This window comes from Trichoderma evansii (genome assembly GCF_050947405.1).
Source record: "Trichoderma evansii strain SZMC 28006 chromosome Unknown GGI43scaffold_2, whole genome shotgun sequence".
Classification (NCBI taxonomy): Eukaryota; Fungi; Ascomycota; class Sordariomycetes; order Hypocreales; family Hypocreaceae; genus Trichoderma; species Trichoderma evansii.
In genome coordinates, this window is record NW_028145204.1 from 1,011,194 (window position 1) to 1,032,330 (window position 21,137).

General features: G+C 49.8%; 11 protein-coding genes across 11 annotated transcripts; 8 read left to right on the plus strand and 3 right to left on the minus strand.

The window, feature by feature from the left end:
* The first annotated feature begins 121 nt into the window (after positions 1–121).
* Positions 122–1,597, plus strand: GGI43DRAFT_147700 (uncharacterized protein). The gene has a single exon (XM_083199385.1). It carries the CDS (start codon positions 209–211, stop codon positions 1,397–1,399), a length of 1,191 nt encoding a protein of 396 aa, XP_083064852.1. The 5' UTR covers positions 122–208; the 3' UTR covers positions 1,400–1,597.
* A 524-nt stretch (positions 1,598–2,121) lies between these two features.
* Positions 2,122–3,726, minus strand: GGI43DRAFT_147651 (ubiquitin-protein ligase peroxin 10). The gene has a single exon (XM_083199383.1). It carries the CDS (start codon positions 3,371–3,373, stop codon positions 2,225–2,227), a length of 1,149 nt encoding a protein of 382 aa, XP_083064853.1. The 5' UTR covers positions 3,374–3,726; the 3' UTR covers positions 2,122–2,224.
* A 394-nt stretch (positions 3,727–4,120) lies between these two features.
* Positions 4,121–5,852, plus strand: GGI43DRAFT_147913 (EXS family-domain-containing protein). Its single transcript, XM_083199388.1, has 2 exons — positions 4,121–4,469; positions 4,554–5,852. Exons 1-2 carry the CDS (start codon positions 4,379–4,381, stop codon positions 5,675–5,677), a joined length of 1,215 nt encoding a protein of 404 aa, XP_083064854.1. The 5' UTR covers positions 4,121–4,378; the 3' UTR covers positions 5,678–5,852.
* A 2,479-nt stretch (positions 5,853–8,331) lies between these two features.
* Positions 8,332–9,953, plus strand: GGI43DRAFT_147928 (uncharacterized protein). The gene has a single exon (XM_083199389.1). It carries the CDS (start codon positions 8,449–8,451, stop codon positions 9,748–9,750), a length of 1,302 nt encoding a protein of 433 aa, XP_083064855.1. The 5' UTR covers positions 8,332–8,448; the 3' UTR covers positions 9,751–9,953.
* Positions 9,954–11,356: 1,403 nt separating this feature from the next.
* Positions 11,357–12,499, plus strand: GGI43DRAFT_147969 (uncharacterized protein). The gene has a single exon (XM_083199390.1). It carries the CDS (start codon positions 11,480–11,482, stop codon positions 12,236–12,238), a length of 759 nt encoding a protein of 252 aa, XP_083064856.1. The 5' UTR covers positions 11,357–11,479; the 3' UTR covers positions 12,239–12,499.
* A 260-nt stretch (positions 12,500–12,759) lies between these two features.
* On the plus strand, positions 12,760–14,048 carry GGI43DRAFT_379410 (8-oxo-dGTP diphosphatase; the record flags this gene model as incomplete). The annotated part of the gene is made up of 3 exons (XM_083202833.1): positions 12,760–13,011; positions 13,085–13,301; positions 13,366–14,048. The coding sequence occupies 3 exons, from the start codon at positions 12,760–12,762 to the stop codon at positions 14,046–14,048; spliced, it is 1,152 nt and encodes a 383-aa protein (XP_083064857.1).
* Positions 14,049–14,166: 118 nt separating this feature from the next.
* GGI43DRAFT_148047 (low-affinity Cu transporter) lies at positions 14,167–15,327 on the minus strand. The gene is made up of 4 exons (XM_083199391.1): positions 15,005–15,327; positions 14,752–14,935; positions 14,482–14,653; positions 14,167–14,402 (listed from the first exon to the last, which is right to left on the minus strand). Exons 1-4 carry the CDS (start codon positions 15,095–15,097, stop codon positions 14,285–14,287), a joined length of 567 nt encoding a protein of 188 aa, XP_083064858.1. The 5' UTR covers positions 15,098–15,327; the 3' UTR covers positions 14,167–14,284.
* Positions 15,328–15,835: 508 nt separating this feature from the next.
* Positions 15,836–18,294, plus strand: GGI43DRAFT_393065 (SET domain-containing protein). The gene is made up of 4 exons (XM_083204623.1): positions 15,836–16,616; positions 16,687–16,974; positions 17,051–17,309; positions 17,410–18,294. Exons 1-4 carry the CDS (start codon positions 16,191–16,193, stop codon positions 18,099–18,101), a joined length of 1,665 nt encoding a protein of 554 aa, XP_083064859.1. The 5' UTR covers positions 15,836–16,190; the 3' UTR covers positions 18,102–18,294.
* GGI43DRAFT_393067 (3-hydroxyanthranilate 3,4-dioxygenase) lies at positions 18,295–19,457 on the plus strand. Its single transcript, XM_083204624.1, has 4 exons — positions 18,295–18,423; positions 18,533–18,657; positions 18,720–18,795; positions 18,867–19,457. Exons 2-4 carry the CDS (start codon positions 18,626–18,628, stop codon positions 19,329–19,331), a joined length of 573 nt encoding a protein of 190 aa, XP_083064860.1. The 5' UTR covers positions 18,295–18,423; positions 18,533–18,625; the 3' UTR covers positions 19,332–19,457.
* On the minus strand, positions 19,458–20,607 carry GGI43DRAFT_393069 (fumarylacetoacetate hydrolase family protein). The gene is made up of 3 exons (XM_083204625.1): positions 20,344–20,607; positions 20,030–20,241; positions 19,458–19,955 (listed from the first exon to the last, which is right to left on the minus strand). Exons 1-3 carry the CDS (start codon positions 20,436–20,438, stop codon positions 19,528–19,530), a joined length of 735 nt encoding a protein of 244 aa, XP_083064861.1. The 5' UTR covers positions 20,439–20,607; the 3' UTR covers positions 19,458–19,527.
* A 66-nt stretch (positions 20,608–20,673) lies between these two features.
* On the plus strand, positions 20,674–21,071 carry GGI43DRAFT_148090 (uncharacterized protein). The gene has a single exon (XM_083199392.1). The coding sequence runs from the start codon at positions 20,780–20,782 to the stop codon at positions 20,993–20,995; it is 216 nt and encodes a 71-aa protein (XP_083064862.1). The 5' UTR covers positions 20,674–20,779; the 3' UTR covers positions 20,996–21,071.
* Positions 21,072–21,137: the final 66 nt, after the last annotated feature.

Genomic DNA, 21,137 nt, shown 5'->3' on the forward strand with positions numbered 1-21,137 from the left:
CGTCCTGACCAAGAAGAAACTTGATCCTCATCGCAGTCGTTGTCACGGCGCAACCTTTACCTGTATTGATTGCATGGTATACTTTCCCGGCACCCAGTATCGTTCGCATACAGTACGTCTCCAGCTGCCTCCTTGACTCGGGGGAGCTATCGCATCCTTGTCTGGCCCTGCTATTCTGTTTAGCGAGCTAACATTCCACCAGTCTTGCATGAGCGAAGAGCAGAAATACCAAGGCGCATTATACAAACCGAAGCAGAACAAGCAGCAGCAAAATCAGCAAAATCAGCAAAACCGCCAGCAGCAGCACCACCGCCAGCAGCAGAACAAACAACAGTCCAACATGAACTCACACCGTTTAGACATGGCCAACACACTGGCCCTGCAGCCATTCGTGGAAGACGTTGGCGAAGACAAGGAGTACGAGTCGTGGCACGAGTACGAAGTCCGTGACAACCAGTCTCCTCCCCCAAGGGCCCCAAGCCCTCCAACCGCTGGTGACGACGAACACGTCAACGTTTTCGATTTTCTGGACAACTCACAAACCCCAACCGCCTCCAACGTGAGCCGCCCTCGAGAGCGAAAAGCCCCCGATACGTCCGACGCTACCTCTCTTGTCCGCTACGAATCAAAGACCGGTGAGCTCCTGGAGCCCGCCGCTCTTATGGACCAAGATAAAGAGCCTCTTGTACAATATGGAACCGGCCCTGTACCCACCTCTTTCGCCACCCCTCAGACCAAGACTGAGCGACGAAAATCAAAGGAGGGTGATCTGAAGAAGGACAAGAAGCGGAAGCGCTTGCACGTTGACGTCGCTGGCGACCAGATCATGGCTGACGCACCTCCCGTTCTCCACTCCGGCCTTACTGGCGGTCTTAAGAACATGATGCGACCTGACTTCCCACCTTCGCCCGATTACTCTGGAGACAACATTGCAGAATCGCCAACAAGCCCGCTCAAGAAGACAAAGCACACCCGACACCACAAGAGCCACCACCACCACACAATGAGCAACAGCATCTTTGGCATGATTTCCACCTCCCCGCCAAAGGTCAAGTCGAGCAAGCACAAGTCTTCCTCTAAGAAGCACTCTCATCACAAGCACGACAAGAAGGAGCCCAAGCTCATCGAGTACCGGCCAAGCTCCAAGGACGACAAGCGGGAGAACCTTGACGGACAGATGATTGTCTTCAAGCCCCGTGCTGATGTCTTCCTCAGCTTCGTCAACAAGGGACCAGAGAGCGAGCGTGGCTGCAGCATGAACAAGGCCTTGAAGCGATTCCACCGAGAACGCCAGGCTGTCGGTGCTAGCACTCCCAAGGTCAAGGACGAGAAGGAGCTGTGGCGATCACTGAGACTTCGACGCAATGACCGAGGCGAGATTGTTCTCTTTTCTATCTAATTCGACAAACAAGAAGTAAAACGAAAAAAAGAACAAAAAAAGAAAGGAAATTCAAAAACATCAAATGACAAAAAAAATTCTGGGTCGATTCTACCCTATAGAGTGGAATTTACTCCATGTTACATGGATACAGGAGTTTTGCCGAATTATCTTGTTTTCTCTGACAGCGTTTTCACATGCTTGGTCGGAATGGAACTGTACCACTATGTCTTTCTATCTGTCATACTATTCTAAAGGGTTATGGATAGACGGGCAAACTTTTGGCCTTCCCCCTTGTACCAACATTATCATCATCATTATCATCGACATCATTCCCGCAATCTTCTAGCCGAGTTGGCGCCGTCGTGGAAGCAAACGGTTACGTTTTGCAAATAACCACTCGGCAACTGGCTTTGCTATGAAGTGGGAGTTTGTCATCTACCTAATCTTGTGGCATTTACTTTTCTTTTTTATCATGGGATGGAAAATATGGGCATCTGGGAGCGGTAATGACGGGGGACTGAATGATACCATGAAAGAGGAGGCGCGGAAAGGAAAGCTATATCTTCATCTTCTTTTCACCAAACTTTTTTTTGTCTTTTTCACTTTTTTTTTTTTCTTCATGTACGATGGCATATGAGGTGGACGGTTTGGCTGAGAAGCCTAGCAAGGCATGGTTCTATTTTGTCATAGCTTTTTGATGATTTATTTCCCTTTGTCTTCTATCTATTTTCCCACAAACAAACGTATTACTACTACTATGTACAGAGTATTACAATTCTAGCATCCAAACATCATCTGATTTGTTTGTTTAAAAAAAAAAGAAGTTAAAAAATAATGATTTGCTCACATAACGCGTAACGGAAGGATGTGCTGCACCATGGCCTCTCTTCTACATAGAGGGCATTCGGGCTTTTCTCTAACCCAATCGCCAATGCACTCCCAGCAAAACACATGGCCGCATTGCGTAGCCGAGGGATCTTTCATCTCCTCGAGACATAGTGTGCATTTTCGTTGCTGGCTTCCCTTGATGTATCCCATGTGCTTTTCGTTTTCGAGGTTGAATCTCGGTTCGCCGCCGCTCGTGGGAGTATTTGTGACTCTCGCAATATCCAACTTGCTCGCCTGGGGCCCATTGCTGCCCGCGCCGCTGAGGAGGAGGTCGTTGTTACTCGCAGAGTAAGTGTTGTTGTGGCTCAGCGAGACTTCGACCTCGCCGGAGTGGAATCCAGCTCGCTCTCGCTGTGCGGATGACGCCGCGGAAGAAAAGGTGTCGCGCACGTGGAGGAAGGCTTGCACGCCCATTTGGATGGCGAGCAGGACGCCTAAAAGCTCGTAGCCGCCGCGGTCGGGACTATCGGGTACGGTGCGCGTAAAGACATATCGCAGAGAAAGGAGGCGCTTGGTAAGCTCGTAGTACGTCCCGTTGAAGTAGAAGAGCGCGAGGACGACGGCCTGGAACGGCGCGGCGGACGTGATTGACGAGAGATGCGTGGAGAGGTACTCGCATATACGCGCCTGGCGAGATTTTGCCTTGCCCTGTTGCCGCAGCGTGGCCAGACGGCGATCGATGAACTGCCTCAGGCGAGCGCGAAGGCCTGGGAGGATGCGGCTAGCGAGGTACGGCAGGAGGACGGTGCCGGCGATGTAGGCGGCGCGAGTGCGCAGGCCGGGAAGGGCGAGAGAAGAGTTGGCATCGACTTGAACGAGGTCGCAGTATTCTTCGCCGAGGGTGCGGTTGCCCGGTAGGGTGGTGAGGGCGAAGTAGAGGAGGGCTGCGGAGGTGCGCAGCTCCGGGGCGAGGGAGTGTGCGGAGCGGGCGCCGAAGAGGCGGCGGTAGAGGTCGGTGAAGGAGTTTGCGAGGTGGCCGGTGAAATAGGCGTCTTTCTGGTGGGAGCGGACGATGTCGGGGGCTGTGGCGAAGGGGTAGGGCGTTGTTGAAGATGCGGATGGGGGTAATGATGATGGTGATGGCGACGTTGTTGTGGCGGCCATGGCTGCTAGATCTGGATGTGGTGTGTTTGCGAGTTTGATGTTTCTATTTTTCTGATGGAGGTTGAATTATGGTATTATTGAAAAAGGGAGATATTTGTCAGAGTAGTAGCATGTCGCAGGTGAAAACGCTGATGATGGGAGGCTGGATTGGTAATGTTGTTTTGGAGATGAAGTTGAAAGTTGGAAAGAGTGTCTTAGGTAGCTTTCGGCTGTGCGGTAGCGCTACAGCTGGACCTCGGGACGGGGTTTTTGGTAGGACCCATGTGCTGTCGCGATCGGCTAGCCTAGAAAATATGCGCCGAAGGAGGTGTGCTAGTGACATATATACAACAGCAGGATGACGTGAATTGAAGGGATCAATATACTATTCAATAGGTGTATAATGCATTTCAATAGACCAGACAAAAAGAAGAAGTCAAAGAAAATTAAATTAAATTAAATTGACGTCTCATTATCTCATGGAACGTCTGGGTTACGGATCCGGTACACTGCGTTAAATAGCCATAGTACCCTATAGACCAAGAATCTGCACCGATTGCGGGAGACTAGAATGTCTCAATATCTACAGATAGAATTAATACGAGATACATTGTTTTCAGCCATTCTATGACCCCATTGTTTCAATCCAACTCGTATCGACATCCAAATAAGGTTATGGCGCCCATCAATATATGTAGCTTCTAGGCTGCCTAAATCTTTAGCACCAAAAATGGGGTACAGATTAGATTCACACCACTACTATAACACAGACTGCCGGCTGCGGCAGGGACCTTTTTCCGCACCTACCCACTGATTAGGGACAGCTTGGTCTTCGCAGCCTCAGACATCATCTCCTTGTTCGCATTGCGTCGACAATCAATCGGCCAGCAACAGTCACCGTGCGCAGGAAGAGCACCGTCGTTTATTCTCCCGCCTTTCAGGACCACTCACAGAGGCCTCCCCCTCTATGTCTATTTCTTTCATGGTTCTTTACAGGTGCAATTGGTTTGACAACACATTTCCACCATGGACGGCGATCCTGCCGTTGAGCCTCAGCTTGACGGCTTCAGTCTGACATTTCCTCTGCCATATCGTGTCGGCTTTATCGTCACTCTAGGTTGGTTTGCTTGTGCCACTGTTAATTGAATCTCATTCTACGTAATGCGCCCGTATGCTGACAATCTGTGCTCCCAACTGATAGCTGTCTGGGGATGGGGCCTTAACCTCCATTGGCTACATGCCTTTCGAATCGACGTTCCCTCCTTGATCCGATATCCCGGACGAAATTCGCCGCAACATATATCACACCATTTATCGACATACCGACTCGCAATAGTTCTGACGGCTCTCTTCTCTCTGTCCATCACGATATTCTGGCTTTGCACTTGGCGCGTGCCGTCCAGGGTTATCGATTTTGATTGGATGCCAATGACATACCTGGTCGCGATTATCGCACTCTTCTTCGTTCCTCTGCGTAATCTACCTACTGGCGGACGAAAGCGCTTCCTGGCGACACTGCGACGGGTGAGCATTGGCGGGATTGCAGAGGCTAAAGATGGCAAATTTGGAGACATTCTGCTGGCGGATGTCTTGACATCGTATGCCAAAGTGTTTGGCGATGTGTTTGTGACGCTGTGCATGTTTTTCAGCGCGGGAGGCTCCTCGACGGACCATCCCAACAGGAGCTGTGGAGGTACACTCATTATTCCAATGCTCATGGCTGTGCCCAGCATCATTCGTTTCAGGCAGTGCGTCATTGAGTACCTGAGAGTTCGACGGGCCCCGTACAAGGAATCTACGGGCTGGGGTGGGCAGCACCTGGCCAACGCCCTGAAGTATTCCACTGCATTTCCTGTTATCATCACCAGCGCCATGCAAAGGGGGGTCGGGCCGGATATTGACACGGCTTCCTTGCATCGGGCATGGCTGGTGGCAGTTTTGATCAACTCGCTCTACTCCTTCTACTGGGATGTCGCCAAAGATTGGGATCTGACACTCTTTTCATCAAGAGAGCGGGTATCAAGCCACCATCCATGGGGGCTACGCGATCGGCTTGTCTTCCGCTCAGCTGGCCTATACTACTTTGTCATAGGCCTTGATCTGATGCTACGCTGCTCGTGGTCAATGAAATTGAGCCCACATCTGGATAAATTTAGCGATTATGAGAGTGGCATCTTTTTGATTGAGCTGCTGGAGGTGTTTCGGCGATGGATGTGGATTTTTTTCCGTGTTGAGACGGAATGGATTAGGAATTCCTCCACTGGGCTCGGCGTTGACGATATTTTGTTGGGCGACTACCAGGGAAAGGACGACGATAGCGATTAAGTGGCGGAAAAAAAACAACTCAATGGAGTCTCTTCAGCTTTGAAGAAGCCTATTTTGGGAGACATCTTACTCTGTCCATGGCAATTGGCGCACTGGGATGGAAATAATTTTTATAATATCTTTCTATTTATATAGACATACCTTACATATTATACCTACCTAGTAGTTCTTATACGTATTACTGCTAGTTTATACATGGGGTCCAAAAGGAATTGGGGGCGACAGGACTGCCCAGGAAGCTGCAGACAAGGCTGGCTAATGACCAGCTGGCCACGCCACCATAGGGATCAGAACGGACGATAATACAACCTGAATGATTGGGGAAATAAGAGACGTCGGCTAAGCGTTCATGGATCTGTCTATATTTTTTTTCTCCGACCAGGCTGTTGGTCATCGCCCGCTTCAACGGCTAGCCTGGAGCGGCCCTGCCGCTAAATCAATATATCGACATGACCAAGCACGGCAATGGACGGCCCACGCGGAGAAGAATAACGATTTCCGATACGAGCAAACGAAATGAATTGAATCCGCAGACGCGCATTAATACTATGGCGTTCAATGTCCGTTAAATGTCAGCATGAAGAAGTGTAATTAGCAGCGAAAATCATGGGGTTGAAAAAGGCTTGAGTCTGCGGAGCTCTTTCTCTTGAGGACTCCGCTTACAAGGGATAGATTCATGGCTCGAGGATGATCCCACTTCCAATTCAACAAGCATAGGCCTGCACTCCGTATGTCCGTGACTGCGCACCTGCATTCGCGTCTCATGTGTGCTTCGCATCATGGACGGACACTTCGGGAGGCAGGACGGGTGTTTTAGAAGCTACAAGGATCATCTCTGTTCTCTCTCCACTCTGTTTCTTTGGCCCCCTCTTTAGTCTATGCCAACAAGAATAACGGCCCCCTCAAAAAGCACATTTTGGGAGTGAGCAGAATTGGAACCTCCCTAAAAGAGCAGGACATGATGCTCAGGCGACGTTGCAGTGTTCTCGTTGGATGGACGCAAAGGCCAATGCCCTGCACATCACGACCCTGTTTAAGCCCTGGGCGTCAGCGTGGCAGGCAGGTTTCCCGCGGTGCTCCATTCCGGTCCATTGGGTTGAGCTAGTCTACTGACAGACACTGGCAGTGCTACTAAATAATGCAAGGAGGCATGACAGAGACGAGAGCTTGCATGGTAATGCATGTAGTGGCAGCATGGATGTGCCCGTCGCAGCGGTGCGGGTCATGGGTACCATGTGCCGGACAGGGGACCCCGAGCGACGTTGAAAGCGAGATTGCGTTCCAGGCCCAAGGAGCTCCAGTACTCGTATGCTGGCTTGAGTTCGGGGATTACCACCATGGTGCATAAACGAGGGAAAATGCGGCGGAATAGCACTTTGCACCGGACATCCAACAGTCGACCGAGGTACTCCATATTTGGTGAAGAAAGGGCCGTAGAGACATGCAGAAGGAAGAAACGAGGCTTAAGCAGGGTGGCGGCGATTGAGGTACCGAAAGGATCAGACTGGAATGCTGGGCACGAATCATGACGCAGCGAATCTACGTTTCGTGTGGGAGCTAGATGGACAGAAGGCTGAGAGAAGCCCAGAAGGAAGAGAGGTAGGAGGCGGACGATGTCACATGGGACGACACTAAGAAACGAAACGAAACCCCAATGACGCCGGCGCCGCGCATGGGCATGGCTAAGCAGCCTTATCCGGACCGCAGTCCCCCAAGGGTTGTGCAACTTGGCAAAGGATCATGGCTCCTGTCCAGCGGGCCACGGGCCGCCTGAGCGGACTGTCAACTGTCATTTGCATCTGGCGGTTTCTTGCCCGTTTTCTATTCCTACCGCCGTCCTGTTTAGCCTTTTTGTCGTTGACAAGGCCGAGTGGCTGTGGTGTAAACGGGGCTCCTCGCTGTGTTTCCGGCCTTTGCTCATGATTCTTGGGTGATTGTCAGTGGAGTTTACTATACGCTCTGTCATATTTTACGCATATCATTTGTCCTTGCCAAGCTGCTATAATCCAATAGAGGAGTGGCCAAACTGCTCCTCCTCAACCCGGCAGTGATGATCGGCCATGCCGGCTGAGACTGCTTATATTCATGTATCATCTTACTGCTTGCTTGGCTATCCACACCCTTCTATCCACGCCCTATGAAATTTTTCTTTTCTTTTACGTGGCAGTATATATTGTTGCACCGTACTCCAACCGTTGTGTTGTAGGGCCGAGTAATGTATGCACGCTGTATATGCAGAATGTAGATCAACGCATATGCTTACTATAATACGCACGGCATGCCTCTTTCGTACGACCTTGTGCACACGATCACAACGGACTACTGCATCTGACGTTCCTATACACAACCGCACGCTCGCACGCACGGCCGCTGGATAACCAGTTATTCTTCAGCATTTTACTGCTGCCTGTGCATCTCCTCTTCTCGCGCTCTTTTAGCTTGCGATCGAAGGGGTTGGTAATCCTTGTGGGGGTGGCTCCAAGCACGGACTCCGTGGTGTGGTTTTTCTGCTCCATCGCTGTCACTGTCAATTTCATACCCCAGAGGCCGGAATACCCAGTTCCACGTGGGTTCTTTTGGATAGCCTGGCCCTGCTGCTACGCATTGCTTGCGTTGGGGTCCGCCTGTCTTATTATACCAGGTGCGCGCCCGCTGTTCTGGCTCTCGGATCTCTTCTTTCATTAACACTCTTCAATAGTGATTTGAGCTGGAGACAACCTCACCCAACTGCCAGCTCTTGGTTCCTGAAAGTGTCATTCACAACCGAGAAAATGCCCCACACGCGGTCCATATCCGATCCGCCGCTCAGTCCAACGATGCTTGGTCCCATGGAGTCGTTCGCCTCGTTCAATCGACCGACGACGCCTTCATCTGCGGCACCACACAATGCCCAGGCCTATGCGGCGAGGGCTCTTCCGCCTCTCCCTCCTCCAAGGTTCAACCCAGCGGTTGCTCCACCGCCTCTCAACATCAGGAAGAGCAAGCCAGCTTCCCTTCCGCTAGAACCGAGCGCGCCGCCATCTCGCCCGGTATCGAATGAAGCACCACCGCGACGCCGTGATGCTCGAAGCGTCTCGCCTCTTCCCGCCCCCAGCACCCCCCGCTCTAATCCTCTTCACCTTGCGACCATGGCTAGTAATAACTCTAGCCCTGTGCACACTCTCAAGCCGCGGAAATCCAAGAAGGTTCTGCAGCTTATGGGACTGGACGTCGACGTGATGAATGCTGTTGGCGTTGCTCCTCCGGAACTCAAAAGAGAACCCACCCTTAGAAGCAGCCGAAGCCTTGATGGTGCACCAAACTTGAACGCCTCAACTCTGCTGCATCTACCGGAGGAGAGTTTGATACCTGTTTTGGAGGATGACGATGGCAGGGATAGCATGTCCAGCAAGAAGAGCTCTTGGGGGCCAGGATCGCCACATTCTGCTTCCAGACTGCCCCTGGGTCCTAAACAATCTGTCCGACGCCGCCGCAGTGCTCGAATCTTTGATCAGGATGATACTGGGCATTTGGCTACCCAGGAAGAAACCATGATGTCCAACTTGGATCTCAATGATGATGAAGAATTATCAAGCGAAGAAGACATGACAATGGAAGAATATCACAAGTTTGCTTCTGAGCTTGCCACCTCCTCTAGGAGAAAGGCTAGCGAAGAGTCGCGACCTTCCACAGCGACTCAGGGCAGGCGGTCGTCTATCTTGAGCTTCACAAAGGGTCACCTCCGGCGGAAGCCAACCACTGCGGGCCATGGGAGACTGGGCAGCAGCAGCTCTTCGGAACACCCATCGCAAGCACCAGCTCCTGCAGCGCCTGAAGAAGACGCCGTCCCTAAGAGCGGATGGGACAGCGACTCAGATAGCGATGATGATCGCACAAGCAGGAGCATATGGCCCAGGGGCCGCTCTTCCAACAAGGGGAGAGACTCGCCGGCCAACATGACTCGCCCGGATGAAGATGTGCGCGGATCGCGCGGATGGGCGAAGGGAGGTCTGTTGAATGTCGGCAAGAGACGAAAAGACCAACCTCATGCCCCGCGAGACTTTGGCGGCGTGGACGAGAGAAGCTTTGCATAGAGCAAGCACACACACACACACTAAAAGTTTGATTTTGTTACACCATCTTTTTCTTTCTTTTCTCCTTTTTTATGACATGAAGGCACGATCAACAAATGGGTATGAATCTATGGACAAGCATGGTGGATTATACTGGGGCTCTCTCTCTCTTTTTCTTTCCTTGTTTTTTTGTACACTCTCCCTGTTGTCTGTGTTTCTCTCTCTTTTTTTTTTTTTTGTCGTTTATCGTGCATTTACGGAGTTATTGGCCTTGCACACGGATATCCCCCCCTCGGTTGGTTGGCAATTTGCCTTTTGATTTTATACACGACTTTATATACTATATACCACGGGCTACTACTTTGTACGTCATTGATAGAAAGAGATTGGACACCAACGGCCCTTAATACCGAAACATAATACTATCTTATGAATGGAATTTGCTTAAAAAATTTTTTTTACTAAATCTACTGTGAATACGTAATGTCTTGGCAATTAAATATGGAATATTATTATCATCCATGTCCCCTTTTTTTAACTCCTGCAGTAGAGTAAACGCTAAGCTTTTGTCGCTAATGAGGCCTAAAATCTTAGCCAGGGGATCGCTCGCGACGGGCCGATAAGGGAAAACAAAAAGAAAAAGAAAAAAAACTCCACTGGCCCCGCGGACCGCTGTACGGGCGCAAAGAGGCATAGTCCTACTATTTTGGTCGATAAGGTGTGAGATGGGTGATTGTTTTTGGCAGTTGGCTATACCAAACGGGCATTTACTGCTGATCATCTGCAAGTTGCGCTCTAGATAGAAGGTTGCTTGTTTACTTGATTGATAACTGAGCAAAGGCGTTGCTGGAGCAAAGGTGTATGTGTTTTGTCTCATGCTGCGCCTTTATATAGCATCATTCATCGTTTCTTTTTCGTTTTGTGTAACATGCTTTTTTGTGTAACGTGACAATCGTACGTGGTCACTCTCTGACCGTTTCTATTTTGATAGCATTGCTGTTTTTGCTTATGGAATGGGAGTGACGGCGTGACCTATACAGGCATGCGGCGAAGTTGACCATGATGGAGCCGGAACCAAGGAATGGGGAAAGTTGGTATGTTGGCTAGTTTTTCTGGACAGACTATGCCCTTTTTATCTTCTTTTTAGTTAAGAGTACTAAAGATTGTTAGTTAATATTCGAAGCTTAGCTAGAAAATACTGTATATCTGTATATAAGTGGGAATCTAGTAGCAGAGAGTCTTTTATAGACGAGTTTCACAAAATGCCTAGTAGCCGTCTTCATGGCCACGATAGAAACATTTTTCCTAGTGAAAAAGCCTTTGCCTCAGCATCGGCCGATCGACCGACCCGACGACGCGAGATTCATTATTCCCATTCTCCCGGTTAACCAGAAAACCAGCACATTTCTCCAACCCATATGTTTTGTGTTGTGTCTCAGTATAGGCCATGTCTCACAGTCCAACGTGATAATCTTCGCCTCATTTGTTGGAATGCCGTTGTAGCTAGCAGTTTGATTGGATCTCAATTCATTTTGAATGGGCTTGTTCTGCTTGTTCTCCTAATCCGCTTGTCTCCCTGAAGAAGCCCTCTTGGAAATATATAAATGTTGTGACGTTCGGCCATGACGATACTTTTTGGAAGACTCAGGCTCATCAGCATCGTTTCAACTTTGCATTCACTCTTTCCAGTCACTCGCTACAAAACCAAAATTAAAATTAGAAAAACGAAAACCTAATTACATCATTAAAGATGCGTTCCGCAATCATCCTCACGGCCTTCATCGCCACTGCTCTCGCAGACTATAGCGCCACACCCGACAAATGCGTCGCAGACTGCAATGCCGCTCACGATGCCTGTGTCACCAAGCCTGATGCCAACCATGCCGAGTGTGCTTCCCAGTACGCCGCCTGTCTGGGCTACAACCCGTACGAGAACGGCTTCGTGGCTCCTACTGCGTGCTCCAAGACCACGAGCCCTTCGTGGCCCACAAAGACGGCAGCACCGCCGCCGCAAGATGAGTGCGCCAAGAAGTGCTGTGATGATTACGACAAGTGCCGCGGTGCTCCTGGAGCCAACCAATCGACCTGTAGCTCTGAATATGCCAAATGCTTGGGCTACAACCCATTTGACGGCCAGCACGACCACGAGGAGAAGCCTACCAAGTGCTCCACAAGGCCCGTTGTCACTCCTACAGGGCCCCCTCAGCCTCCTCCTCCCAAGGTGGACTGCAAGCACGTCAAGGAGTGCTCTGCCGAGGAGGACAAGTGCAGAGTCAAGCCTGAGGCCAACCAAGCTCAGTGCTCTTCCGAGTACGCCGGGTGCCTTGGCTTCAACCCATTCACCCCTGAAGGCGAGAACTACCTCAAGCAGTGTGAAGAGGAGGGCCTCAAGCCCGGCCACAACGAGACTCGCCCTAAGCCTCCGCCTGTCATTGTGTCTGGTGGCTCAAGCATGAAGCCATTGGGATTCTTTAGCTTTTTGGCTGTTGCCGCTGGTGCTCTTCTGTAAAGAAGTGAACGTGATGAACCTTATAGACTTGGATTTTTTGTTGTTGGATGGTAATTGTTGATGGACATCAGGGGTTAATAATAAACAGCTGCAGTCATTCATCTATACACGGAGATGACTTATAGAGCATAAATATTAATACATTTCCGTTCTTTTATCATTCTTGGTCGTGTTTGTGTAAAATTTCGTGGCTTTTTTTTTGCTGACCTGTACCGTGTGAGGGAAGCACAGCGTCGTCATATCGATCAAACCCAATCTCAGCAAGTACCGAATCGAATCACATCGCATCCCCGGCGTCGGCCCGCGCCCCTCGGCTGGCTTGTGTCATCCACCGGGTCAATGGACCCCGCCCTCCGCCAAACTCCCAGATCTTGCATCCACTTGCGATTTCTCCATTGACAAATACACGTCCTTCCCGACGCAAAGCGCCTTAATAAGCTTTAAAGGTGAATTGGGCGCAAAGCGATCAGAGACATCACCTTTTGCCTGTTTCCCTAGCCGCGCGGGTAAAGAAACAGAATATGACTGCTCAGGAACAACAGCTGCGAGGCCAAGAAGACGAATCAATATCAACATCTGCTGCCCGATCCGCGCCAATCCCAGAACCGGAGGTCGACCCCTCCGACACCGCGCTCTCCGAGGCCGAGGTTGCGCAGGTCAAGAGGCACATCGCCGAAGCGCTAGGTGTTGCCAGCCACTCTGCAGACGAATATACAGGCGCATCGCTCTATTATGATGCGTCGACCATGGCGCCGCTGAATTCTTTTTCTCTGGTTAGTTTTTGTTTATTTCATTCGAGTCAAGATGGCTGCTTGAAGTTGGATCGCTTGCTTATATAAACGACAGGCTGCCCTCAACAGATTCCGTGCATACAAGCCTCCCTCGTTCCCGCTATGGGATAAATTGCCAGCGCGCAAGCGAGCCGCTGTCCTGATACTATTGTTTGCAGACCGATGGGGTGATTTGAGAGTCGTCATCACCATGCGCGCGGCCAGCCTGCGCAGCTTCTCAGGCCACGCCGCACTGCCGGGTGGGAAAGCAGACAGCAAAGAAGAGACGCCATGTATGTATTTTATATATGTCATTGGGAGATGGGATGGGCTTGATCGGCTAACTTGGAGAAATAGACCAGATTGCGCGACGAGAGGCTTTTGAAGAGATAGGACTTCCCATGGACGACCAAAAGATACCCAAGCCATTTCGCATCGAGCAGTTGTGTGACCTGCCACCGTCCTTAGCGCGGACGCACCTGGTGGTTACACCTTGTGTCGCATTCCTGCATGCCGACCAGACTTCTGCTGATTCGTCGCCTGCGTTGGTTGAAGAAAACATGATCCCTCGACTGGATGCCCGGGAAGTCGCCGCCGTCTTCAGCGCTCCATTCTATAACTTCCTCAAGGCCAACGACTTGCCGCCCCGGCATGGCGAAACGCTACCCCTGGGACACTGGTATGACGGCTCTTGGACGAACTTTAAAGGAGAACAGTGGCGAGTTCATAACTTTTACGTGCCTGTTAATAATCAGAGAGTATCGAGGCCCAGAAGAGGCAGTGCGGCTCAAATAGAGCTGGCAGACCAGCTGGAAGAGAGTCAAGACCACGAAGGCCGATTCAGAGTCTGGGGAATGACTGGTAGAGTGCTTGTTGACGCAGCGAGGATTGCATACAATGAAGATCCCGAGATGATACACAACTTGGATTTTGGAGATCTCAAAGTCATCGAACTCGCCCGGGAAGAGGGCGCATTAGAAGAGAGCACCCTCCCGGAAAAGAAAGGTAAAGAAGAAGAGCAGAAGCCTGCTAAGATGTAATGAAATTGATAACTGTCATAAGACCAGGCAAGGTCGCCATGTCAGCCATGAGGCGACCCCATTCTGTCTACTTTGTATACGCAATAGAGTAAGACGATGAAGGTTTCGTCGACAACACCATACAGGTAGAGTAATTGTTCAAGACATTGTTGCATAGAAATCAAGCAAATCATTTCGCTTTCTAATGCGCATTCTAAGCACCTAAATCTGGGAGCAACTGTAATAGACCGTGTTTCTTAATGGCAAGCATTGTCCTTTGTTGCCGACGTGGAATGGCCGAACAAGAGGTAGCCGAAAAAGGCACCCAACGAGACGGCTACCATAACCCAGCCGTTATAAGTCATGAAGACGAGCCTTGATATTGGGTATAATGAGATTAGAAGGAGAAGCAAACTTCAAAAACGCTAGATGCCAGTAGGATAGATAGGCTTACATGAGCATAAAGGCGTAAAAGTTCTGAAAGGCGTAGAGTAGGGCTTTGATGAGGTGGCCTCGCTTGCTGGCATGTTCGCGGTTTTGCCCTGAGCGGTTGAAATCGGGTGTCTCAGTAACATTGTCTTCAACGTCATCATCATCATTATCGCGATAGCCATGCGCAGTCGAGTCTCATGGGTAAGTCAGACTTAGCATGCGCATGTTCGTTCGCAGGAGATAGGCCAGCAACGTTTTTCTCACGCAGAGAGAGGGAATCCAGATTACTCACTAGGAACAGTTTCCAATCGCTTCGCCAGGGATGCCTCGTAGTTGCGAGACACGGAACGCAGAGCCTCGTATCCCATGCCGATGAGGACAACTGCGATGAGAGACAAGACAAGCGAGACGTTGGAGCGGATGTGCCACTGGCGGAATACGATGCAGAGATTGGTGGTATCCCAAGTGAAGAGCATCTAAAGTTGAATCTTGTCAGCTTACTGAACAAAACAGAATGGCGGGTATGACAGAGAAGTTATCCTTACGCTCATGCTGCACATGTCGTCCATGCCACCGCCACCGTGGCCGCCATGGCCTTCGTGGCCTTCCATGGAGTGCATGTGGTGGCTGTGATCCATTGCGAGTCTGTTTCTGCGATAAAATGAGAAAAATCCAGTGCTGTAGTTGAAAGAAGTTGAAAGAATCGAGGGAGTTGAGATGCGACAAGGTACTTCTTGATACCTGTTGATATTGAGGACGTAGCTTTTTGTGGACCTGAAACCAATCAGACACAGGAGGAGGCACAGCTCAGGCTGTCTGTGCAGTGCGTACCGCGCAAGATTCGCTAGTATTTGCTGGTACCGGCGCTCGTGTCGGGGCGAGTCAAGGTACAGAAGCAGTACGCGTGCGCAAGTTATGTACCTGAGGGGCTGGGTGCTTGCCAAATCTGCCACTAGAGCGGCAATCTCTCTAGAGTCGAGGGCGCCGGTGTTAGCGCCATGCTTTAGTGGAGTTTACAGCGGAACCTCCACTGAGACGATGGATTTAGCCATGCATGAGCACGAGTTCAGCTCGGTGAGAGACCTGTGGAGGATGGCATCAGCAATAGTGCTTGTTTATCTTATCTGAGTAATAGAATAGGTGTGTAGATGGTATCGATATTACATCTGTTGATGGCAAGATGACAAGAGAGGAATAGATACAGATAGGTGGATAGATAAGGTGGATAGAGAGAGAGCGGAGCAGCCTTACACAAAACTTGCTGTAGCTGCCGATTGCACGTTGTAGGGAGACATGGCAGGGGATTCTCTTTAAAGGATGGGCCAATATCATAAAACAAATATGTAATAGATGAATAGCCAAGCTGAAATATTCCGAGGGAAAGCCCTCTGACTAAATAGTGCTGTGCTTTTGACGTGTTGCATCCGCGGGGGTCACCGCGTTTGTCCCCTGAAAGCTGTTGTCTGCGTTCTGTATGGCCGGCTCCTATCAGGTCGGGCAGCACTTGTGTGACATTTCACAGCATCCTCTAAGCCCAGCCTCGGTGTAGCTGAAAACGGCCCCTTGCATAGAACGTTTCTTTTTTTGTGTTTCTTCTAGAGGATTCCAAGTACATGTTGTATTCAATTTCCCCCCTCTGGAGGATTTGCCAAAACAAGAGATACAAGATACAGAGAAAGAAAAGACATCATATCTTTAATATCTTCCATCGATATAAACCCGTCTTCCATCATGAACCCCGTCGAGCAAGCGTTTTCTGCCTCGCTAAATGATGGAGGCCCAGGTCGGAGCAGTTCCACGTCTAAAGTCCAAGAAAATGCTCGTCGCCCCATTCACGGAGACGAAGCACTATGCAACTACATCTTGAGTACGGTCAAGGCTCCTGTGGGCGCTCTCAAGATAGGAGAATCGACGATTCCTGAATCCGGTTCAGGCCTATTTACAACTCGGGATCTTGCAGCGGGCGAGCTGATCTTTACATCTGTCCCTCTTGTGCTTTGTTCAGAGGTTGGTGACCAAATGGAAGCATGTGACTTTTGTTTCCAACAGAGGCGACGAGTCATCCATCCTGTCGAAGATCGTCTGGTCCACACAGGGGAGGCCTTGCCAGACGTATACAAATGCAAGGGCTGTAACTTGTACCAATATTGCTCGGAGGTATAGTTGAAACACCCACTTCCCATGATTCACTTTGATTCATCGTTCTCATCAACTTGGATTCCTATAGTCTTGCTGGCAGCGAGCCTGGGATACCGGCCACTTATACGAATGTGGTCTTCTGGCCGATGCCTCACACGATCTCGAGACCAGAATGCTGTACCGTATCCTTATTTTACTACGCAAAAAAGTGCTGCTCCCGGAGCAAGTACGAGCCCTCGCTAGACTTGCGCACGAACAGGACAAATACGAGCAGGTTGTCCATAATTGGCAAAAGGTGAAGGATATTGCCGCCGAGGCCAAGAAGAGGATGAAGAGCGAGCTCGATTTTGCCGATGTTTTGAAACTGTATTGCCTTGTAAGTCTATTTCTATCAAAATTATTAGCGGCGTATACAAGAAGATGCTAATAAATTCTCGTCTTTTTGTTTATAGATCCGATGCAATGCTGTGCCGGTCGATCAAACTTTTCGAAATGCTCCCCTGGGTACTGCCATTGACTTGGGAGCAGCTATGCTGAATCACAACTGCGAACCCAACATTGTGATTATATTCAACAGCACGCGAGTAGAAGTTCGGGCCGTCAAGAATCTCAAGGCTGGTGAAGAGCTCCTGCACTGCTACCGGGATATCGCATATGACTGCACGTTTCGTAACCCGCGCATTGCAGCAAGATATCAATTCAAATGTCAATGTACGTTCCATCTACTCTACGGCTCTCGATTTAATCGTCTTACAAAAACAGAAGAAAGAAGAGTTCAAAAGTTTGATGCTAACATGTTAAAATGTCTCAGGTGACAGATGCGTTCGAGAGTCTGATCGTCACTACGAGGGAGCGAGCCCCGACATAGAAGACCCCATACTGCCCATCCTCGCCACGCAGGGAGATTTATTTGCGATTATCGAAAAAGCCAAATTACGGGCACTCACATTCCCCAAATCCTTCGACGTCCTCCCGCTCCTAGCAGAAATCGACGAGCTCACCGAGGAAGGCTATGCAGGGCGTCGCTGGCCCGACGATCTTGAGCCATTGCCGATAGCGCTCAAGTCTCTGGCAGCGCTATGCGAGAGTCAGGGCGACATCATAAATACCTTAAAGATTCGGACCAAGGCATTAGCCTTTGCAAAGTACCGAAACAATCTTCCCTATTCCGAGGATCTGGTTGATTTTGTGGTCTCGCTACGGTCCTTTACTATATGTCCGCACCGCAAAGTATTACTGGACGGCCCCTTGCCCAAGTTCAAAGAGTTTCAAGACTTTTCTGTTGGCCATATGTGCGCACTATACGCGCTGATGGTCAGATTTTACGGAGAACAGGGCAGAGTGACTCGTATTATCCGTGATATTCTGCATGATGAGATAGACAGATACCATGGGCCGCGGCCGCCGACGAGGGCGTTTAGGCGCAAGTTTAAAGCTTCACATGAAACCATCCTCAAGTGGGCGGGAGTAGATGCAAAGTCTTGGGTTGTGGAATTAAACTAATACGTCGCATATACAAGTCTTGTACTCGCTGGTTGAAGATATCGGAGCTTGGAAAGCAGCAATGATACTGTACAGCTGCACGGTGTGATTGTATAAGCTTGAACTTGATTTTCGCACTGTCTTATATATCATTAGCTCGGAGCGCCGGAGGCGAATGTGGGATTAGTCTTCAGTTAGCTTAGTAGTCTTCGGAGGATATTAGAAAAGTTGATTGATAATAAGACGACTATTTCTAGGAAACATTCAATCATTATCCTCCTCTGCAACATATCCTGTTTTGTATCTCTGTAAAGTGGCGTTACACCCCGCTCATATAGTTGTAGTGAGTTTCTTTCTCCTCTCTTCCTTTACATCAACGAAGCTAGCATTTAGCTTTTTTCCTCGCTCTCATTCAGTTTAAGCATACTGCTTGGTAGCTAACTATTACGTAGCTCACCTAGCTGCTCACTCATCATAGCTTCGTAGCTTCAGAGTCATACCACCAGCTTAAGGCCTCGTCCTTACAACACATTCACAGTTACAAAATGCTCGGGCCGCCAGTTAACCTGCCCAAGTGGTAAGTTTCCTATATAGCTATATAATAATTAAGTGAGTCCTATAACTAACAGATGTCTTTAGGCTTGAGGAAAACTCTCACCTGCTTAAGCCGCCCATCGGCAACTACTGCGTCTACAATGATGACTTTGCAGTCATGGCAAGTTTATATATCTCTCATCAGCAATCCTAAAAAGAAACAACTCAACTAACATATTCCAAAACTTCTAGATCGTCGGTGGCCCCAACGCCCGCACCGACTACCACATCAACCAAACCGCCGAGTGGTTCTACCAGTACCGCGGCGCCATGATCCTCAAAGTCGTCGACGGCTCAACCTTCCGCGACATCGTCATCGGCGAGGGCGACATGTTCCTGCTGCCCGCCAACACGCCGCACAACCCCGTGCGCTTCGCAAACACCGTCGGCGTCGTGCTGGAGCAGCGCCGCCCTCCTGAGTCCATCGACCGCATGCGCTGGTACTGCGCTGCTTGCAACAGCAACATTGCGCCGGGCGAGGAGGCTATCGTTGTGCATGAGGCGGCCTTTCACTGCACGGATCTAGGAACGCAGATCAAGCAGGCCGTGGAAGACTTTAGGAGCGATGAGGAGAAGAGGACGTGTCGCAAGTGCGGGACGATGGCCGATTGGGCGCCGCCGCCGGGATCGATTCTGGACCCAAACTTGGTAGCGTGAAGATGGTGATGATGATGAAAGTATACTATATGTACTACTACTGTTATACATGCCAGGAGATTGTGCTCTCGTATAGATGCAAAAGCGATAGTAATAGTAGTAATGCATAATACCCTTTCACAAAAGTTTCCACAACTTTTCTTGATATCCAACAAACTCTATACATTCTATATACAACTACTCACATATGTACCCCTTATGTCTCCGAAAACTCATACGCCGACGCAGACAGCTCAACCGGCACCTCAATCTTACCCTCCTCAATCTCCCTCCCATTAACCTTCACACCCGCCCTCATCACATCTCCCGGCACCACGGGGCCAACTCCCGCCGGCGTGCCCGTCAGCACCACATCGCCCGGCATAAGCGTCATCACGCGTGAGATGTCGCTCATGATGCGCGGGATGCGGTAAATCATCAGGCCGGTCGAGCCCTTTTGCTTCGTCTGACCGTTGACCTCGAGGAACAGCTCCGCGTCGTGGGGGTCCGCGATGGCGGTCTTGGGGATGATGTTGCTCATGGGCAGGAATGTGTCGAAGCCCTTGGCGATGGACCAGGGGAGGCCCTTCTTCTTGGCTTCGTTTTGGACGTTGCGGGCTGTCATGTCGATGGCAATAGCGTATGCTATATTGTATGTTCTCCGTCAGAAATGAAAAATTATATATATCCGGAGACTCATAGCAGGCTCATTCACTCACCCTTAATTGCGTCCAAAGCTCCTTTCTCATCTTCGGGGTGCAGATTCCGGACTATTGACCCAATGATAAGAGCCAGTTCAACCTCAAAGTGCATATCCACGCCCTTGGGCTGCAGACACGGTCCATCGCCAGGCACAATGATTGATGAAGCCGGCTTGAGGAAGAAGAAGGGCTTCTTTGGCTTTGCGTTTTTCAGCTCTGCAATGTGATCCCTAAGCACCAATGTTAGCAGCTTTTTCAATTCCGCAATTTAGATTTTTGAATTATCTAGTAGTGTATAACATAAATTAACAAGTAAAACAGGTTTCACTCACGCATAGTTGCGGCCAATGCAGACCACCTTGCCAGCCTGCTTCAACGAAGAAGCCTGCGAGGCCACAGTGGCCATAGTTCTCCTGAGACCAAACATGGTGGCGAACACTGTCTTTGTCACTCGATAAGCTCTATAGGAATCTCCAGGGGAGCTCGAGCAGTATTAATAAAAGCTATTGTTTGAGTGGCCCCCTTAAACAAGCTACTCTCTGGCAAATCAAGTCGGTTGGTGAAGCTCAATGCGGACAAAAAGATGAAGCGTGCTCGGTTGCCGAACGGCGTAACGGCCACTAGCCTCGGCACTCGATCTCACCCAATTACAGCACTCTAGCTCCCCTAGAGCTCACCCAAGCTACAGGGCACAGGGCACTCCGACTTCGCAGCCTTTCTGTTCGTTATTTACTGCTCTTGTTTCATCATCTCTGATATTGGTTTTATATGGACAAAGTGGCAGACATGACTAAGAATGCCCTATACTGCACGTTTCATCATTTTTTATGTATTCCACTGTCTTTCCTAATATTCTTCTCGATGCTTCAAGCTATTGACGTCTCCCACTGCAACAAATCTACAAATAGCTTCCTAAGAATATCATCCACCCACCATGCTTTGCTGCAGATGCTTGCCTTGCCCTCCTATGTACTATGTAAATGAATAGCTCAATCCATTCTTTTTTTTTTTTTGCTCTAGACGCCATGCCAAATTTTAAAAGTAATAAAAAGAGAAAAGCAACCATACTCATAATTCGTCAGAATCCGCCCTTGCCTAAATGCTTATTTGTGAAACAGAAAGCCGC

What these genes read in the sequence shown, in the direction of transcription:
- GGI43DRAFT_393065 (XM_083204623.1), top strand. Translation starts at nt 16,191, where the DNA reads ATGAACCCCGTCGAGCAAGCGTTTTCTGCCTCGCTAAATGATGGAGGC. An exon ending in TTTTGAAACTGTATTGCCTT is followed by an intron (nt 16,975 to 17,050) that starts GTAAGTCTATTT and finishes TTTTGTTTATAG; the next exon opens with ATCCGATGCAATGCTGTGCC. An exon ending in ATATCAATTCAAATGTCAAT is followed by an intron (nt 17,310 to 17,409) that starts GTACGTTCCATC and finishes AAAATGTCTCAG; the next exon opens with GTGACAGATGCGTTCGAGAG.
- GGI43DRAFT_147700 (XM_083199385.1), top strand. Translation starts at nt 209, where the DNA reads ATGAGCGAAGAGCAGAAATACCAAGGCGCATTATACAAACCGAAGCAG.
- GGI43DRAFT_148090 (XM_083199392.1), top strand. Translation starts at nt 20,780, where the DNA reads ATGGACAAAGTGGCAGACATGACTAAGAATGCCCTATACTGCACGTTT.
- GGI43DRAFT_393069 (XM_083204625.1), bottom strand. Translation starts at nt 20,438, where the DNA reads ATGTTTGGTCTCAGGAGAACTATGGCCACTGTGGCCTCGCAGGCTTCT. An exon ending in TGCATTGGCCGCAACTATGC is followed by an intron (nt 20,242 to 20,343) that starts GTGAGTGAAACC and finishes ATTGGTGCTTAG; the next exon opens with GGATCACATTGCAGAGCTGA. An exon ending in AGCTTTGGACGCAATTAAGG is followed by an intron (nt 19,956 to 20,029) that starts GTGAGTGAATGA and finishes CATACAATATAG; the next exon opens with CATACGCTATTGCCATCGAC.
- GGI43DRAFT_147969 (XM_083199390.1), top strand. Translation starts at nt 11,480, where the DNA reads ATGCGTTCCGCAATCATCCTCACGGCCTTCATCGCCACTGCTCTCGCA.
- GGI43DRAFT_147913 (XM_083199388.1), top strand. Translation starts at nt 4,379, where the DNA reads ATGGACGGCGATCCTGCCGTTGAGCCTCAGCTTGACGGCTTCAGTCTG. An exon ending in CGGCTTTATCGTCACTCTAG is followed by an intron (nt 4,470 to 4,553) that starts GTTGGTTTGCTT and finishes CCCAACTGATAG; the next exon opens with CTGTCTGGGGATGGGGCCTT.
- GGI43DRAFT_393067 (XM_083204624.1), top strand. Translation starts at nt 18,626, where the DNA reads ATGCTCGGGCCGCCAGTTAACCTGCCCAAGTG. An exon ending in CCAGTTAACCTGCCCAAGTG is followed by an intron (nt 18,658 to 18,719) that starts GTAAGTTTCCTA and finishes AGATGTCTTTAG; the next exon opens with GCTTGAGGAAAACTCTCACC. An exon ending in ATGATGACTTTGCAGTCATG is followed by an intron (nt 18,796 to 18,866) that starts GCAAGTTTATAT and finishes CAAAACTTCTAG; the next exon opens with ATCGTCGGTGGCCCCAACGC.
- GGI43DRAFT_148047 (XM_083199391.1), bottom strand. Translation starts at nt 15,097, where the DNA reads ATGGATCACAGCCACCACATGCACTCCATGGAAGGCCACGAAGGCCAT. An exon ending in ACGACATGTGCAGCATGAGC is followed by an intron (nt 14,936 to 15,004) that starts GTAAGGATAACT and finishes ATTCAACTTTAG; the next exon opens with ATGCTCTTCACTTGGGATAC. An exon ending in TTTTACGCCTTTATGCTCAT is followed by an intron (nt 14,403 to 14,481) that starts GTAAGCCTATCT and finishes CCCAATATCAAG; the next exon opens with GCTCGTCTTCATGACTTATA.
- GGI43DRAFT_147651 (XM_083199383.1), bottom strand. Translation starts at nt 3,373, where the DNA reads ATGGCCGCCACAACAACGTCGCCATCACCATCATCATTACCCCCATCC.
- GGI43DRAFT_147928 (XM_083199389.1), top strand. Translation starts at nt 8,449, where the DNA reads ATGCCCCACACGCGGTCCATATCCGATCCGCCGCTCAGTCCAACGATG.